The 18644-nt window shown below is 45.9% G+C and overlaps 1 protein-coding gene across 1 annotated transcript in view; it reads right to left on the minus strand.

The window, feature by feature from the left end:
- Positions 1–18644, minus strand: part of msh3 (mutS homolog 3 (E. coli)) — a 111208-nt gene that overhangs the window by 87254 nt on the left and 5310 nt on the right. Inside the window, exons 5-8 of the mRNA XM_088910961.1 lie at positions 18169–18285; positions 17335–17452; positions 14884–15017; positions 13610–13776 (exon numbers count right to left, since the gene is read on the minus strand). Of these exons, the coding sequence (XP_088767087.1) occupies positions 13610–13776; positions 14884–15017; positions 17335–17452; positions 18169–18285 (536 nt within the window). The remainder of the gene's footprint in view (positions 1–13609; positions 13777–14883; positions 15018–17334; positions 17453–18168; positions 18286–18644) is intronic.

Below are 18644 nucleotides of genomic sequence, written 5' to 3' on the forward strand. Positions count from 1 at the left end.
ATCACTTTCTGCCTCGATCAGACATCTGCTTCTGCAGATTGCGGGGTTGTACAGTTTACGATGTTACTCAACGGTTTCACATTCTGCTGTGTCCCCTTAGTGACTAAATGTGTTTTTTCAATCCTTTTAAAGCTTTCAGTTAAGACAGCTCCCGAACAGAAATGAAGGCTTAATGAGAGAAATGGGCATGTTTATTGCTGCAGACATCTTCACTAATGGGCAATCAATGCCCTGCTCTCACAGTTGCTGGGCCTATCAAACGCTCATACACTAATTTGAAGAAGTCTTTAATGAAGCTACTAAGTTGCTATGTTAATACAACAGAAAATAATGATTTAAGGAAATACCACATCAGACAATCAATCACCAAATAGACATTAAATAGGATCTACGGCAATCAGGAAAAAAACTGAAATTAAGCACCAGCGCTTTAAGGGCGATGAGGTCAACTGGAAGAAGCTCCTCCAGCGCAGAAGTCAGAGGTTGCGAAGAAGAGGAAGAAAGTCAGGAGCCCGTAAAACAAACACACGGATGTGCTATAGAAACGCCAGCCCCTGCAAACTCCGGGGGCCGGATTTCCTACAGAAATGTGACACCACCGCACCGGCAAAGCCCCCGACATCATTTTCCCCCCCACCCTCCCCTTCACAGCATTTCCATTTTCAAGGGCTCGCATGGGCATCGTGGGATTCCCAGCGTTGCCGCGGAGACGTCGCCGGCCCTGGCCGCACCGGCCCTGGCGGCTGCGCACAGCCGGCCTCGGAGATCCTTCTCTCAGGGCGAGCGGAAGCAGCCTTTTCAGATCAGATCACTTCATCGGCCACATACAATTTCCTTGTACAGTGGATATAAGAAGTCTACACACCCTTATTGAAATTGCAGGTGTTTGTGATGTAAAGCCAGAAATCAAGATAAATCATGTCAAGAAATTTTTCCATCCTTTTGCAGCCTGGCAGAATGCTGAAGAGGGGGAGCTTAGCATTTGAAAGGCCAAGTCCGGCCTGTGTTTCACATGGGAATAACACAAACAAATCTTTTGGTTAAAACTCACCGACTGAACAGGTGCACCCTGTGAGCGTAAAAAATTATGACGTATCGTACTGTGCTGTGCTTGCAAGGAAGAGACAATGCAAGCCAGGCCTAAGTCTAGGAAATAACTAAAGGCATTTCTGTTCTTGGGCAAAAGTTACTCGGGTCAGTGTAAATTTATGAGGGCTGCGGCAATATTGTTGTACAGCAGCCTATTTCTCAACTTTATTTCAACTCTGTACCAACAGGGGTTTCACCACAACACCCCAAGTCTCAACCAGGTGCCCCCACACTCTTACCGCAGCACCCCAAACCCATAATAAGGCTCTCCTGTCAAAATGATTTAAAATAAATCAACTGAATGTCGGCACACTGTCTTGCCATTTCTGTGCACCATTTATCACTTCTGTTTTTTGGCTCATGAGATAGCTCTCTCTTCCTTCACTTCAGTCCCAGAACATCACAACAGCTCCTGGATTTTGCATTTGAACCTTTTTGCTCTCTCACTTGATTGGCATTTCAATAGCGTTTCAAACACAGCACTCAGATATTTCTGAGCCGAGACTATAATAGACCCAGATTAACTATATGCTACCACATTACACATCCCCAGGGTGAACTGACAAATGACTTACCATCTACTACCAGCCAGCTCCAGCTCTTAAATGTGTGAATACAACATTAACAATCAGATTCAATTCACTTGCCTTTCTCCACCTACGCGTTTCTAAAAAGCACTGTCAATCAGGAGGAGTACAGATGCACAATACTCTGCCACAAGCTGGAGGCCAACACCTGGATTATCAGAAAACAGACTCTGTAAAACTGCGTTCACTCATGCACACCTGTACATTCCTGGGTGATCACAAAACAGTACCGCATGTTCCGATTAAAAGAGAAGGATAAAAATGAGGTTTTTAGCCTGAAGGTTCACAGCTCAGGGGAGGAAAGGCAGAGCACAAGGTTAATTTAAATAAAATACTGTACTTCTGCAGGTACTTCATCGTGCTAGCCAAAATGCTAAACCAAAGGCCTTAAGGACTTTATCCCCTGCACTCTCAGGGAGCCGTTCCTAGGAGAGTGATTCTTGGCGAGGGGTGGAGACAAGCAAACGGAGCCGAGGCAAAAGGCAGTGGAGGGGTCAGACAGGTGGACGCAGGAGAACAGTTTGATGGGGGTGCTCGAGATAAGTGAAGGCAGAAGAGCAGCTCGGCTCAGGTGTTCCCATTAAACATTTAATTGGAAAGCCAGCCTAGCAGCAACATAACCGTTGCCAGGAGGCATTTTTAGCTTACCTAAGCAATGTGAAGCAGTTTATATTGCATGTCATATTTTGCACAACACTTTTTCCCCACAGACCACTAAATTAGAACAATCAAATCATATGCCACTCTATAACCAAGTCTGGATTATGCTTCTCTTTTGTTAATGTAATGGTTATTGACTTGCATGGTATCGTGATAACCCCAACCCTTGCATCATCTGTATGAAATAATCTTAAATCACACAATTCATTTCATTGCAAAGCGTCTCATATTTCACAAGAAACAGGCAGCTTCACTCCCCTCTACTACAGTTCAGAAACCACAAGTGACCGAAAGCTACCCTGTTTTATTTCACTTCTACCGAGGATTTGTTTTCCCTATTGGTAAAGTATCAGTTCTGCACTCGTGTAATTCTTGAGTGGCATCTACACTCGGAACAATAACCCATTTGTCTCCCCGTTCTTGCAGCAAAGCCTCTAATGACTTCTCAGAGCACAGTGAAGCCCTCCGCCACAACACGGAGCGGTGGCTCTGTGGCTCAGGATCTGTGCCTGTGGCTGGAAGATTGCCAGTTCAAATCCCGTGGCCGGCAGAGGAATCCTACTCCGCTGGGCCCCTGAGCAAGGCCCTTAACCCCAACTGCTTCAGGGGTGCCGTATAAATGGCTGACCCTGCGCTCTGACCCCAAGCTTCTCTCCCTGTCTGTGTGTCTCATGGAGAGCAAGTTGGGGTCTGCAAAAAGACAAATTCCTAATGCAAGAAACTGTATATGGCCAATAAAGTGATCTTATCTTATCTTATCACTGCCAGTACGGAAAATTCAAACTGTGCCCATTGTGTAGCACTGCCATCCATTTCAGATTTTATATAGTCGACTCGTTACTTACAGTACACGGGGATTCACGATTTTGAGTAACGTGTAAAGCCAAATTTGCATGTAGTCAAATATACAACCCTGGTAAAAAATCCTTACTCATCTCTTACAGCAATTATAGATATAAATTATAAGTATATAATATTTTATATTTATTTAATAAAAATAAGTAAACAAGGTGACTATATAGGCTCACTAACTAGCTCTTGCAGGCGCGTTTGATGAAGCCTGTAAATTGCGAGTTGACTGCACTGTGATGCTCCTTCACAAACAAAACACGCACACCAATGTTCTTGGAATAATTTTAACTGCACATATCTTCCCACTTAAAGATCATCAAAACAACGATCACAACAAGGACGCAAGTACGAAGGGCAACCGGCTTCTCTGCAAGAGTCTGAAGATCCTTAGACCTAAAATGGCCCAAATTGCTGTGCAATAGGAGTCTTGCCTCCAGCCTTGATTTCACAATTCAAGCCTTTCAGAATCTTTTTCAATCCGTTTACCAAGCCTTACGTGAAGAGCTTTTACGCTTGGCTTTAATTTAGGCCAATCAGCACGTATTACACCAAGCCAAGCAACACTGACTGTCACTCACTTGACATCGGCAATTTGACTTGACCTTTGCAGCACACTGACCTTTCAATTTTAAATTCTCTAACTCTGGTTTTGAAGAGTGTTTAGGGGCTATTACAAATCTCTGCAGAAACAAGCAGTACAAATCCCTACAGCTGTTCTTCACCCGAAGTGCTAATTACCCCCCAATAAAACCTTTTACACCAGCAAGAGAAATAAATCCCAGTTCAATTATGTAGCGCAGCTTTTTGTTGTATCCCTATACAAAGAAAAAAGGCATTTTTAAGCTTCCTGTATTAACCGTAAAGCACTTTCTCACAGGATTAAAGAAAACACATGAAGTGTCTCAAAAATGATCTGTGTAACTCTGTCTTGGAGTATGTGGATGGCATACAGAAGTGGAAAATAGCGTGTTGTTTAAGTGCCTTTAAAACTTGTTCACTTTAAAGATATGAACAGATTGTAACCATTTCTCAAAAACACTTCCAGGCATTTTATATACAGGTTTCTGTGGAAACTTTCTTACACCTCTTGAGTAATGATATAGAACATTTATTTTTAATTAAAGGTTTGATCAAACAGGAATATTTTATTTTAACGTTAAAAGAGGAGTTTTTTCTTTGATGTCTCTAGCTAGAGTTCCAGAGTTTGGGAATAAGACGCCTAAAAGAAAGCACCATCCTGTATGCAAAGGAAAGCTCAGGGAGCACAGCAGTTAAATCTAAACAACAGACTCAATCCAGGATGTAAACCTGCAGGTTCTCAGGGAGATAAGAAAATGCCAGTCCATGCAGGATCTTGAAAGCAAGATGAGTGATTTTGTATTCCATTCTTTCAGTTGTAGAATATAAGTGTAGATAAGAGAAGATGGGGGTGAATTATCAAAATCTATTAGCACCTGTGACATACCAGCTGCACTGTTTTGAAAAATGGTGCTGTGCTTTATGGGATTCCGACAAGAACAACATTACAACAGCCCTAGAGATGATAAAAGCATGGTTTAAAGCTTCATATGTGAGTTTTGTTTAAGTGACTTAAGTCAGAAAACTGAAGAATAAATTGATTGAACAAACGCATCAAAAGGCATTTCAAGCCAAGTGGGACACCCAAATTTTTTTATGAACTGGACTGATTCCAGTTATCCATTGTAATATTTTTGGATGCAGGTTTTTTCGTAGTGCCGACATTACACCTTGATGTTAACTGGAAGAATCTGCAAGGCATTCAGCTCTGAAAATGGCAGAAGATTCCTGACCACCTTGAGACGATTTTCTGAATGAGCTAAGCACAAGCAAGCATGTTAATCAAGAAAGGAACAGGACCCAGGACAGTTGCTTGAGGTACACCCAATAGTAGGGATGGGCGATATGGCCTAAAATGTATATCATGGCATAATTTTAATTTTGGACTGTAACGATATATATCACAATATAAAATTTCAATAGAACATGCTTTGAAAGGAGTACAAGACTTGGAAAGTAAATTCCTTTTGCCTGGAGTTAACTATTAGGTTATTATTGTTGTTATTAACTGTTGGTTAGCTACTGTGCTGTTCCTTTAGGATTTATGAAATTTCACATTGAACTAAAGAAGAAGTCGGACATTTTTATTTTGCAGAACCGAAACAATACAATAAACTTATGAACATGAATTAAATAAGTAAATATGTAATACTTCAAATAAAATTCTTATAAATTTAGACATGCAATACTTCTTAAAACAAAACAGTTTGCAGATGACCGTTTTCTGCCCGTGGTCTGACTTTTTAAATCCGACCCATTTTCAAACAGCCGACGAAGCCCCCTTCTTCTTAACAATTGCGTCGCTTGTTCCCGTCTTGCTAACGCCGCCTCTCTCCATTTCTCCTTGTATGGGTGTTTGCAGACGGGCACACCGAACACGTGCGTTTGTTTTCACGGAAAAGGGAAGAGGACCCCCGCGTGTTTTTATCGGCCGCGGCGGCCTCAGATGAAGATCAACAATTCTGAACCTGTCAGATTTCCAAATATCAGCAAGATGAACATTTTCAGAATTATATCACTGGAGCTAAAATACGGCAGAATTTGAAACCGTGACGGGTCAATAGTAAAAATGTCCAAACCCTGTTCTGCGATGATGCTGCTGGCGCAGTCTATGTAAACATCAAAACCCCTTCTCTACCGGTATAAACCGTTTACCCAAATCCATATCGTGACACATATTTCTACCGGTATACCGTCTATACCGCCCACCCCTACCCAATAGTCTGGGAGGTTCAACCCAGTGAGGATTTTACTGGCTGGTGACCAAAGGTAAGGCCAGAACCAGTTTTACATAGTACAATAAAAGCCTGGCATTCCTGACAATGTAACAATCAGATGATCTACTTCAAACACAGCTCGAAGACTTAACAGTAGCAATAATGAGCAGGCGTCCCGAGTCACAGCCCATTAACAGGTCATCTAGAATATGAACAACATCCTACCTGGAACAAGCAAACACCCGGAATTGAAATTAAAAAATGGCCGCTCCTTGCCAACAGCACTTTGGCCAGTGTTTATAACGGAAGAGCCAAAGGAAGTTGTTTCAGGAGGTAGAGAGATGTCAGATCTTAGCAAACACAAGGATATCAGGATATTTATCAGCAATCAAATTAGAAAGAAAGAGTCTTATCGGGTGGCACGGTGGTCATCATTGCTGCCTCGAAGCACCTGGGGTCCTAGGATCAATCCCAGACCTAGAGTACTATCAGAGCGGAGCTCTGATAGTCCATTCCCCTGGATGCTCTGGTTTCCTCCCACAGTCCAAAAACATAGGTTAAATGGATTCTGAGACAACTGGCCCCGGTGTGTGCATGTCTGTGTCTGCCCTTTGATGGACTGGCGTCCTGTCCAGTGTGTACCCTGCCTTGCGCCTGCTGCTTGCCCAGATGGGTTCCGGCTCTCCCATGACCCTAAATTGGAAGAAGCTGTCAGAAAATGGATAGATGGGTGGATGGAGTGTCTTTTCCGTGAGGAAACAGATAAAAACATAAAGGTTACAAGCAAGAGGAGGCAGCCACTTGGCTCACTTAGCCCATTTGGCAGTTAGCAGTTAATAGATTCAAGGATTTTATCCATTCACTTCTTAACAGAAGCCAGGGTATCAGCTTTAAGAACTCGGCTTGGTACCTTGCTCCACACTCCCACAACCCTTTGTGTAAAGGACTGCCTCCTGCCCTGGCAGTGTGAGTTCATCCAGCCATCACTGGAAACAGGTTACAAAATCCAGCTTGTTCCATATTGCCAATTGATTGCGGTTAGTCAGCAGTAACGATTCAGAGACTCACTGCAACTAAACTTGACGAGGCACCGTGCCACTAAACATTTATGACATGCTAAAGGCACTGTTGCCATGTGCTTGGCTGGAGAGCTGCCCAAGTAGGATTAAACAACAGGAGAAGTCTGGGGCATGTACATGTGAAAACAGACACAATGCCATCCATCCGAGACAACAACCACCAGCTCCTGTCAGCGACAGAACAGAAAGAAAGAGAGAAACAGAAGCAGGGAGAGGAGCCTCCATCTGTTAGATAACCAGCTCGGTAATCACAACTTCTGCTCGTCACTCATTTCGTGCTAGTGGGAGCTGATCATCAAATCAGCCGCCTTCCACCCAGGGGGAAAGAAAAGAATTAGCTCCTTCAAGGGTAATTAAGCCTCTATCTGTCTGACAGCAAACGGCACAGTGCCGCCACTTCAGAGCTCCACGCCAACGATCAGAGCCCCGCCTTCCCCAGAGAGCCCCCCAGAGCTCACAACCCCAACACAACGGACTCGTTACCATCTGCTCGAAGCTTTTTAGCCGACAAGAAGAGCGGCACACACGCACCGAGGCCCCCCGTTAGCACGCCGAATCCTCCATGATCGCTGCGCGTCATCTGTTCGCCTAATTTCTCCCATCAGGCCTGCTTCATCTGCGATACTCCTACAGCAACCGCCCACCAAACTGGATGATCTAAGACGAACACCTCCTCCCCTCCAACATTGTAAGGAAAACAGACCAGGAATAAACTTTTGTCAATCACTACATGTCCTCTGATGGACATGAGCAGAGAAACTCAGCAGCAGGGATATTGGTGTCCTAGCTGAAGTAATTAGTGTCCTAGTCTTCCTAAGAAAATCGGAGGAACGGTTAATTATTCTTTCCAGTGCACAGAAGTCTCATTTGCAAGGTCTGCAGCATTATGTAACCGTTTCCACTCCACAGTTTGCCTAGTTTGAGAGAATTTTTTTTAATGTCATCCACTAGACCAAAAAAGTAATATGACAAATGACTGGGACAACATTTTACTTCATTTATTCATGGCATTACAAATATCACCATTAGGACACTTGTTACTTGCACTTAGATTACCAACTTACACTGTATCATCCAGGTGGGGCTGCACACTTTGGTGGAGGTGGAGGGGAGTCCCCATTACCTGTAAAGTGCCTTGAGTGGAGCGTCCAGAGAAGTGCTATACAAGTGTAATGATAATGATAATGATGATGATGATTTATTTGTGCTTTCACAACGCAATAAACAGCACATTGATACTATGTGAAAACACGGCAATTAGTGTTGACATTAAATGTTTAACAGTATACTACTCTATTTCTTCAAAAAAGAATCTATACGATAGAAATGACAGCAGGTACTTGTCTTCAAACTCAACACTACCCCAAAACATTTGCATTTTATCTGTTAGGATAATGGCTCCCAATCCCAGTCCTGATGACCCACACACCAGCTAGTTTTCATTCCACCCACCTTAATTTGATAATTAAAGCCTTAATTGATCTAAGAAGCTGCTTCACTGGAATATTTGCATTTTGTTTCCAGTCACAGGTTCGGGATTTACTTAAACTTATTATTACTAAGTCAATGAAGGGTTTGGTTGTGGAACTGAGGGCTTGACTGGAATAAAAACCACCAGGACCAGGATTGGGAACCCCTGTGTCAAAACATACCGAATGAAAAATTTAACATACATCAGTCAGATTAAACAATGTCGTTAAAATAAAAATCGAACACTAAAAAATAGTCACATTTAAAAACGGACTTTACAGTATTCTTGTAATGTTATAGTGTAAAACTTCTCACAATACAACTAAACATGAACAACTGTCTGGAATACATTAGTAATGTCTGCTTGAGTTTCTGGGATCAATTAGCAAGATGTCACCCGAAGAGCAAGAAGAGCCTCATGCTTTTCTCATGTTTATAGCTTCTCTTTGTTACATCTTCACGATGTGGGCACTTCCTGGTTTTCTACTGAAAACAGAAACCTTTTCCAAAGTCGGATGGCAAGATCCACCAACTGATCAACTGTTCATGATTTTTCTTTGCAATCCTCATCTGCTTTTTTGCAAAGACACTTCACTCTGCGTCCAAACCCTGCAGCAACACCCCAAAGTTTAAACGCAAACGACTGAGGGCAGTCCACATTGGGGGAAAAAAAAATTTCCACAGACACTGACTTAATAGAGGACCACTTGCTACTAGTGCGGAAGCTCAGATCTGAAGAAACCTGCTGTTTAAAACGTTGCCGATATCTCCAGGAATTTCACACCATGTACAGTAGCAAACCACTAAGAACTGGATCTTGACCCACAGAGCAAGTCCCAATGGGACTGAAATCACTGAAACTTCAAGCCATGATCTCAGCCTCGGCTTCTTCCTTCAATCTCTCACCACTGTTCTCTTTGTCCCCAACTTTTTTAAATCAATATCTGGCCTGTGTTTTTTATTCTATTTCACCTCATATCTGGGAGCGATTAACTCTTTTGTCACGGGTGCTTTGGTGCTTGTCTGCCATTTTCTTCAAACTGTTGAGACGTGAGGAGTTTCCTCGATCGGCACGCTTCAGTCCCACAACAGTTCCTGCTTTCAGACTGCGCAGGTGGGCACAGGTGCCGCCTCCCGGGCCCCTTTCTAAATTCAGACCAAGTTCATTTCAGCGATCACGGGCTGCATTCCACCCTCGCCCATACAAGTCACGCACAAGAGAGAGCCATATACGAGCCATATGGTTCACTCTACTAATTAAAATCTGTGCAATTCTAGGAGCAAAACAGAGCTACATTCTGTTTTAAATAAAGGACTGTATTTTTGTAGTGCAGCAAAAAAATGCATCACTGAACAGTGGGGGAACTGGGGTAGCACTTTGCTTGATGTCGATGAGAGATAAGTGCAGTAATTATACCAGTGTTCAGAAACACAGGCACTGCCATATTAATACAGTCTGCGGAAAAGGAGCAGAGCTTAATTCCACACCGAGTTCCACCTCGTCAAGTGTGACAGCCGCCCTCTGGCACTGCTTCCAAGGGGTCTCTACATTTGCAATCCACACTACATTACATTGCATAATTTAGCTGTTTTTTTTTCCTTCCAGGATACAGGATTTAATCACTTTTAGTTGGTGTTCTTTAGTGTTTAATAAGAGCTGGAGGAAAGCCCACTACCCTGAAGTTCCTCAGCGGTGACCTCCTGCCTGCACACTCAGCGCAGCTCTCAGGGAGCAATCTGTCGCTGGAGTGGAGGAACAGAAAGCCTCCGATTGCCCACGCGCTCCCTCATTTACAAGAAAAGATCTTCTCCGACGACTCCGATCCCTCGCTTAACTGCTCCCCATTTGGCCTGCACCAACACTGAATCCTACAGCATTTGGAGAGGGCACAGGTCGTGTGCGCTCTAAATAAACTTCCTCGACTAAGGAATTAACAGGGTAACCCTGAAGGATGCCGTGTGCCCCGTCGCAGAATTCCCTATAGTTAAGTCAGCAGCACCTCACGGGACCTGCTTAATTATCTTTAAATGAATCAAAAAGGGTACTTGCCACATCGTTAATCAATACTGTACTTCTCACTGTCCATGATATCATTTCCCTCACACCAGAATAAAGAGCAATAACATCCCAGGAAAGGCAGTATTAAAAAAAGATCCTGGTACGCCGCTCATTGGCAATTCCACCACCTACTGTATAAGAAAGAGAAGTGGACACAAGTGGACGGACAGGTGCATAGCAACTGCAGCCAGTGCAGTCAGGCAGGCACTCCTGACCCATATAAAGTATTCTTCAGCATGGGCTGCAGACCTAAATAATGACACTTGGTGTCAGTTTCCTTTCAATCCAGTTTCCACATGAGGCGCCACCTCTTTGCCCTGAACCGCAGCAGAGCGGGCATTTCCTCAGCTGGCACAGAAGACACCGTTCCTTCTGTATTTTGCTTATCGTAGAGTTTACTGCAATTTTCCAGGGTCGTTGCAATGAGGTTGGAAGAACCTGTTCTGCCGAGAGTAAGAACGCCCAAATTCTAGCCAGCATGGTGCAGTTCTTCGTAGAGCAGCAGCTATTGCACAAGCCCTGCCAGCCCTAAAACTCTTTGCAGGAGGGTTTGTGAAAAATAGTATAAAGTATAAACTGAACCACGAATACAGGGCCAAACAATACCATTTAACTACCATCTAGGGAATAATTTGTGAATCGTTGCCACAAAGGCTCCATGTATGAATATTCAATCACGATTATCATACTGTCATACTTTCTTTCAGTCTCTCAAGAAAACTAGGATGAAACTATTTGCACGCTGGCTTGCCGAAGGACTGACATGAAGTTGTTGTTTCTTTTCGAGTAACTGAACCCCTGGTGCAAGACCAGCAGCAACGGATGAGTAAAAGAATCTCAACTGAAAGTAACCAAAGCTGAAGGCTGAGCTGTCACACACTGCCCTAGCCTGCAGAGCCACCCTGTTACAAGATGCATTGAATCCTGCTTGTTAAGGTACTGCAGCGTTGCCATGACAATAGGCAAAACCTCAGAAAATGAATCGCTCAATATTTGGGCCTGGAAGCTTTTACAGTCAAACACATTGACCTTGTACGGCTACACACAACAAAAAGCAACTACAAACCGCAACATAAATATTGGAAGCTAAAAATGAAAATAATGAAAATATGAGTAGAAGATAATTAAATACAGAGTAGCTTTTCAAGGATTATTTAGTCACTGGCATATTAAACATTTTCTCTTAATTCAATCCATCCACTGTCGGAATGCCCAATGAAGGTCGTGATAAATCGGAGACGACCTCAGAAGACAGGGCGCAAGGCCGCTCTGACAGCACAAGACTGCTCTTCCCTGGACAGGACGCCATCCCATCACAGGACAGAGAAAGCATCAATTTCAGTCCAGCCAATCATAAGGGCGGTGCGGTGGCTCTGTGGCTCAGGATCTGCGCCTGCTGCTGGAAGGTTGCCGGTTCGTATCCCGTGGCCGGCAGAGGAATCCTACTCTGTTGGGCCCCTGAGCAAGGCCCTGAACCCCAGCTGCTCCAGGGGTGCTGTATAAATGGCTGACCCTGCGCTCTGACCCCAAGCTCCTCTCCCTGTCTGTGTGTCTCATGGAGAGCAAGTTGGGGTATGCGAAAAGACAAATTCCTAATACAAGAAATTGTATGTGGCCAATAAAATGATCTTAATTCTAGTTGGTACGTCCTTGGCAGGTGGGAGGAAACCGAGGCACCTTGAGAAGACCCATGAGAACATGGGGAGAGCAGGCAGACTCCACACAGACCGACACCTCAGACTGGACATGAACGCGTCACATTTGTGAAGGACCTGCACCTTCCCATAGATACTTTATTGATCCCGTGAGGGAAATTGCAGTGCAACAGCAGCTTAACACACACAACACATATAAGGCACCAGCAGCGCTAACCTCCACACCTACAGTCCATGTACAGCTGCACTGCGCCACTGCAGTACACCTGACCCTTCTTTACCGTGGGAGAAGCGCTTGCAAAAGTCAAACAAACGCTAAAGACAGGCAGCACCGCGCAACAGCTGTTTTGTCGACACTGTGATGAGCATCACATGTTGAAAACGCACAAACACGCTCCTGCGGCTTTTAATCTCAACTGACGTTTATACAACCTTAATGTATAATTTTAAAATTGCCTTCATTCCAGACCATGGGTAGTGGGGCAAGGTGGGATGGAGACCAGGCAGTTGCATTACACCTATTTGTTCTTAACGTGTAATTAATAAGACTGCACAAAGAATAGAAAATAATTCTATACTGCACCAGAGGTCTGACAATGCACATAAGAAGCCCAGCCCAGGAGTAAGTTCAATACAGAAAAAATGACAGTAGCATATCACAGAGTGGAAACTATAATACTGCGGCAGGAAGCCCATGATCTTTTAAAGGAAGCATCACGCACTGGGCCCAAGTGCAAAACGAGCTACCCAGCCACTTTGTTGAAGCCGATACCTTTGGCTTCTTTCAAGAAACAGATGGGAGTTATCTTTAGATTAATTACCCACTAATTTCCAAACAGGCCAGATGGGTTGACTGGCTCCTCTCGTTTGTAACCTGACTTATGTTCTGTGAGACTGTCCTTCATCTCCAAGAAAGGCTCTGGGTCTCTGAAACCCACACCAGGAATAAGCAGACTCTTCGGCACTCCTGCAGCCCTGCGCTGCGAGCACAAACGCAGCAATACTACCGACCGAAGTAGAGCTCTGCTCTCTTCAACTTAAACAACGGGGGTTGGCAGAAAGACGTGAAACACCGCCAGGCTCCTTCACGCAACGAGATCAGTCCAATTGGAGAAAAGAAGCAGAGCCTTCGGAAAAGAAAGGTCTCGCGCACAAGGCCCTAAGCTTTCTTCGGAGGTCCTGCCACTCCTGCAGCGGCATCTAAACCCAGTGAGGTCAGCAGCGCCAGCCCACCATCCTGGCCTTATATCCCAGCTAGGAGTGGGAAGAGCTCCCATGTGGGATGAGAGCGTGTGGGATTCGTGCGGGATTCATCCGCGGAACTCCAATTCCCAGCCCAGCTCCCCCTCCCCGGGGCCCTTACCTGGCGGAGGCGACGCCACGGAGAAGCCGGTCTGAGCTCTCCGAGAGGTCGCTGGGCACCAGGATCTCCACCGGCTGCACACGCAGGACGCGGGCTTCCAGCGCCGAGCGGGACGGCCCGTCCTGGAAGCAGTCCATCACGATGTCCCCGGTGCTGGGCTGCACTGCCTGTCCCGCGGAGCACAGCACACACAGCGGGTCAGCGCCCCAGCAACACACACCACAGCACAATCCCACTGCTGCACAGCCCCCGCACAACGCTCCGCCACGCAACGCAGGCGCGCAGAGCGCTTTAATAATAATAAATCACACTTATACAGCGCTTTTCTGGACACTCCACTCAAAGCACTTTACAGGTAATGGGGACTCCCCTCCACCACCACCAGTGTGCAGCCCCACCTGGATGATGCGACGGCAGCCATAGTGCGCCAGAACGCTCACCACACACCAGCTATCAGTGGGGAGGAGAGCAGAGTTCTCCAGTTCAGAGATGGGGATTATTAGGAGGCCATGACTGGTAAAGGCCAGGGGGAAATTTGGCCAGGACGCCGGGGTTACACTCCTACCGTTTTCAAACTGGGATTTTTAATGACCACAGAGAGTCAGGACCTCGGTTTTATGTCTCATCTGAAGGACGGCGCCTTTTTACAGTATGGTGTCCCCGTTAGGACCCACAAAGACTGCAGGGTGAGCACCCCCTGCTGGCCCCACTAACACCTCTTCCAGCCACAACCTTAGTTTTTCCCAGGAATCTCCTATCCATGTACTGACCAGGCTCACACCTGCTGAGCTCCAGTGGGCCTGTCAGATGAGCATTGCAGGGTGACATGGCTGCTGGCATGCTGGTTTTACAGCAGGATCACCACACGGGCTGCTGCAGAAGCAGAGCCCGGCTACACACTCTTACAGCAGGTTTTATTTGACCTTACAGCACTTTCACATGTGGCCAAAAATCCCGTTTATGCTACAGGGCTTCGCATTCAAAACATTAGGCCTGCACTCAAATAGTGTGTGGAGCAACTCAGCAGCAGATATCTCACGCCATCTGGTGGTCACAGTAACAGTAACAAACTTTCACGAGTCCCGTCATTAAGCTAGGAGAAGACCTCATGCAGGTCAGCGGCTCTCCAGAGAACAAGGCTGAACAAGAACGTCTCTCATTTGACAAAACTTCAAAAAGCACAAGAACACACACATATCCCACATCCACTCGCTGGTAACTATGCACAGAAATTTCCAAAGCAGAGTAAGCCCGTGTGCTAAAGCATTCCTTACCACAATGCCTACAGAGAGTTCCTGCCTCCTGCTGTCCCAGCTTTCGCTCACACACAGCAGGTAGTTGTTGGGGGAGTCCAAGACCACATCCTCCGCCTCCTCAAGGTCGCCCAGCTTCAGCAGAGGGTTCACATCTGGGCAGCAGTCAAGGGACACTATTGCCAGCACTGCACACCACAGAGCAGAAAGAGCATGGCAAACGTGGGCACTCCTTGCTTTCTACAGGCATCATAGCCTGCTGCAACCAAGGCTGCTGGTACTGCTGTACACGCCATTGTGCATTTCTGTGTAGATACATCTGTTCTGACCAAACTATCCTATTCTCCTCCCCACATGTCTGGATGGCACCCGGGCTGGGCACCATCTGAGTTGGATGCTGCAAGACGGACATCGTGGATATAGCTATCGTTTTTGCTGGTCGACAGAGATCTGCATGGAGTACTGACATACAGAACACATGATGGATGGATTAATACCCTTATTAATTTCTTCCTTTTTTTAAATTGTATAATGTTAGCATGCCCAAAGGGGTTGGGCAGCCAGTTGACCTTGGACCCCTAGAGGTTTTTTTTTCTCCTAAGGAGTTTTTGGTTTCTCTCCTCCGTTGTCTTCTGGTCCGTTCTGTAATTACAACATGCATGCTCACTTGCTTTGTGAAGCACCTTGAGGCAACCTTGTTGTGAAAGGCGCTATATAAAAATAAACTGAATTGAATGAAGATGAGCTGGAACAAAGGAGGCAATTATAATCGAGGGCAACGGAGGAGTCCACAAGTGTAAGTAAAGGTGGTGGGAGTGTGGAACAAGCTGCCCAGCCATGTTGTTGATGCCGAGATCCTGACTTCTTCATGAATCAGTTGAACAAGATCCTGAAATCAAAGAGCTACCAACTACTAAACGGCCTAGATGGGCTGAACCGTCCTCTCTTCTTTGTAACTGTCCTCATCTTAAGCAGTCAGAACGACTTTCCACTCATCCTAAAACTGTTTAAGGCAGGGGTCCCCGGAGGGTCCCAACTAGCTCTGTTGGCAGAGCCCGAGACCCATCATCTCAGGGTAGTGGGTACATGTCCCACATCGGGCGCCAGGTCCTCCATGTTGGAGGTTGGGCACAAGGCTAACAACCCTGTCCCGTAAAAAACTGATGTTATGGTAACAGCAACAGGATGGGGCTGCTCCTACATGCCGGAAGGCATAATGGGCAAACATCCACATCCATCCATCCCCGGAGGGGCACTGCGTCTACAGGCTTTTACTCCAACCCGGTGCCCAGCAACCTGAATCGGCTTATCTACCGTCTCAACTGGACAATGGAATACTCCAATTTCCTTGTTCACTCAAGTCACAGCCCTTTCCTGAATCCTTTTCTATCCCAAAATGCACCAGTTCCAGGACAGACTCCCACACGTAACCCCGGTACCTCCCAAGCAAACGAACACCAAACTGTCCAAGCTGCTGCCACCCATCCCACCACCCCCCCTTCTTCTTTCTCCAAACCCCCAGCGATGCACCCTCCTGACGAGGGATGTTGCGATTAACCGGTTTCACTATTAACCACAATTAAAAACGTCACGGGTTCCAAACCGTGAGAATTTCAGAAGCTGCGGTGAAACTATTTTGGAAGCCTCGTGTTCCACGTTGCCCCGAAAAATTCCTCTCGCGAGCGAGTCGCGTGGGTGTGCAGTGTGCCTGGCTCAGCTCGGCTCAGCTGGCTAGTCCAACAACACCTTAGTTAGCCTACAGAGGGCAGACGTGCTGTGAGAAAGACAGAGGGATATGACATCTCAGCGTTATATCCACCAAAAACGTGCAAAACGTGACGGGAAAAAAAATGGCTGCCAAAGGTTCAAACACATCTAATCTGCTTTAGCGTCTCCGTGATCACCATCCATCCCTCCATACACAAGTCAAGTCAAGAAAAAATAAACTAGCGAACGTGACATCAGTTAGCTTAAGTTAGGGCTCGCCCTGGCTGGAGCAGTTCACAGCAGAGCAGTCCCCTGTGTTTTCATTCGAGTTGAATTTGCGGGGATACCTCTGTCACTTAGAAACATGTTTCCTATAATGGGTGCTCGCCACCAGTCCACCCACTGGCCCTGGCGATAAAGTAAAAACACTCCTTACTGACAACGAGTGACGAAGTTCCAAGTGAGGAGAGGAACGGGCCGAGAGTGACCACGCTGAACATTTCCATTTGCCACTGCCTACTTTTCCCCATCATATTTATGCTTCTAATGTCAAGAGGGTTACATGTTTTATTCGCAGGACCAAAACAATGTTATGAAAAAAAACAATAAGGTGTTTAATTATGCCATGCTTTGTGTCTTTTTGCCCCTCCGCCTCTCAGAATAAATTACCTGAATCGTAAAACCGTGGTTATTTCCCCGAGACTATAATCGTACCACCACAATCTCACACCTCGACATCCCTACTCCTGATCTCTGGAAGGATACCCTCCCCCACCAGCGTAGACTTGGTGTAGAGCCCGCAGAGCTGCCGGGTGAAGAGGGAGCTCTTGTTCGCACCCCCCGCCTTCAGCGCCGTCGTCTCCGTCTGCTTCACCACGCCCACCTGAGGAGACACAAGAGCGGCGGTCTGGTCTGCTCCCACCTGCCCTCATCGCCATGCTCAGGCATGGCAAGGCCAGCCCACTCACCGGAACCTCGAATGTGCCATCGAGGACAGCCGCCGGAGCATCGAGTGGCATGGACACCATGCGTCCTTCTCAACGTCTTTATGAAGAATGTTTCTTTAAGATATTCACCCAGGCAAGGCTCTCAAGCAAACTCAGCTGGCTTGCAGGCCCCAGATGAGGGGCGATAACAGTCAACCTAGTCTTTCAGGTCTGAGTCATGGCAGTGCCACCTTGCACACGGTAGCCATGAACCGCTGTGGTCGTTTCCAACAGGCAGTACCACAGCAGCTCCCTGCGGCTGGCCGTGAATGTTGTAAGTATGCACTTGAATCTACTTAGTATGCGAGCTTGAATCTATTTTTGCAGCTCTTACAGAACGTTCAGCCCAACATACGGGACAACAAGAAGAATGGCTTCGCTTAATAAAATCTGAAATGGCACTAGGCTGCTCCAAAGCATAAAAATGATGAGCAAAGAGGTTCAACATAGCAAGACACATCTCCGTTACCAAATTAATGACTTACAAGTCCCGGGACAGAGGCACGGAGATGCATTCTGTTTTTTAAACATACTGAGAGCTCCTCACAGAGCAGATCATGACATTGTTCAATACACAAAAGAAGCAGGTTATGAACCCAGAGAGAAGACTGACCTTGTAGCCCTGAGACACCAAGCGCCGCACGTGTACGAACAGCCTGTGAGTGGGGATGCTTGCCGTCATGAAGTTATGATCCAAGTGGCACGAAATGTTCAGCTCCTTTGCAGCAATCTACAAGAGAGAAGTGCTCGGCATCTAAAACCTAACAGAAAGAAGAACTGGCTCTTGCTTAAAAATACACTGGAGCAGTCCCCTTCATTATTAAATGCATTTCTCATCCGAAAACTGGAAAAAAAAACCTTCATATTCAACATCATGACCACTGGCTCAAAATACTGAAAGCCACCACAAAGCACACCCAACAGATCATATCACACAGCAATGAAACAAGGGCCTGACAGCACAGATGAAAATGTACTGATATCATCAAGTACATTAAGGAATGAAATGAAGCGCTTCTTAACTTGTGAGCATCTCAAGCAAGTTAAGGAGCAACACTTGAATTCCATGATGTAGTCCAAGGAAACGCT

The sequence above is a fragment of the Atractosteus spatula genome, chromosome 3 (genome assembly GCF_055471065.1).
Source record: "Atractosteus spatula isolate fAtrSpa1 chromosome 3, fAtrSpa1.hap1, whole genome shotgun sequence".
Taxonomy (NCBI): Eukaryota; Metazoa; Chordata; class Actinopteri; order Semionotiformes; family Lepisosteidae; genus Atractosteus; species Atractosteus spatula.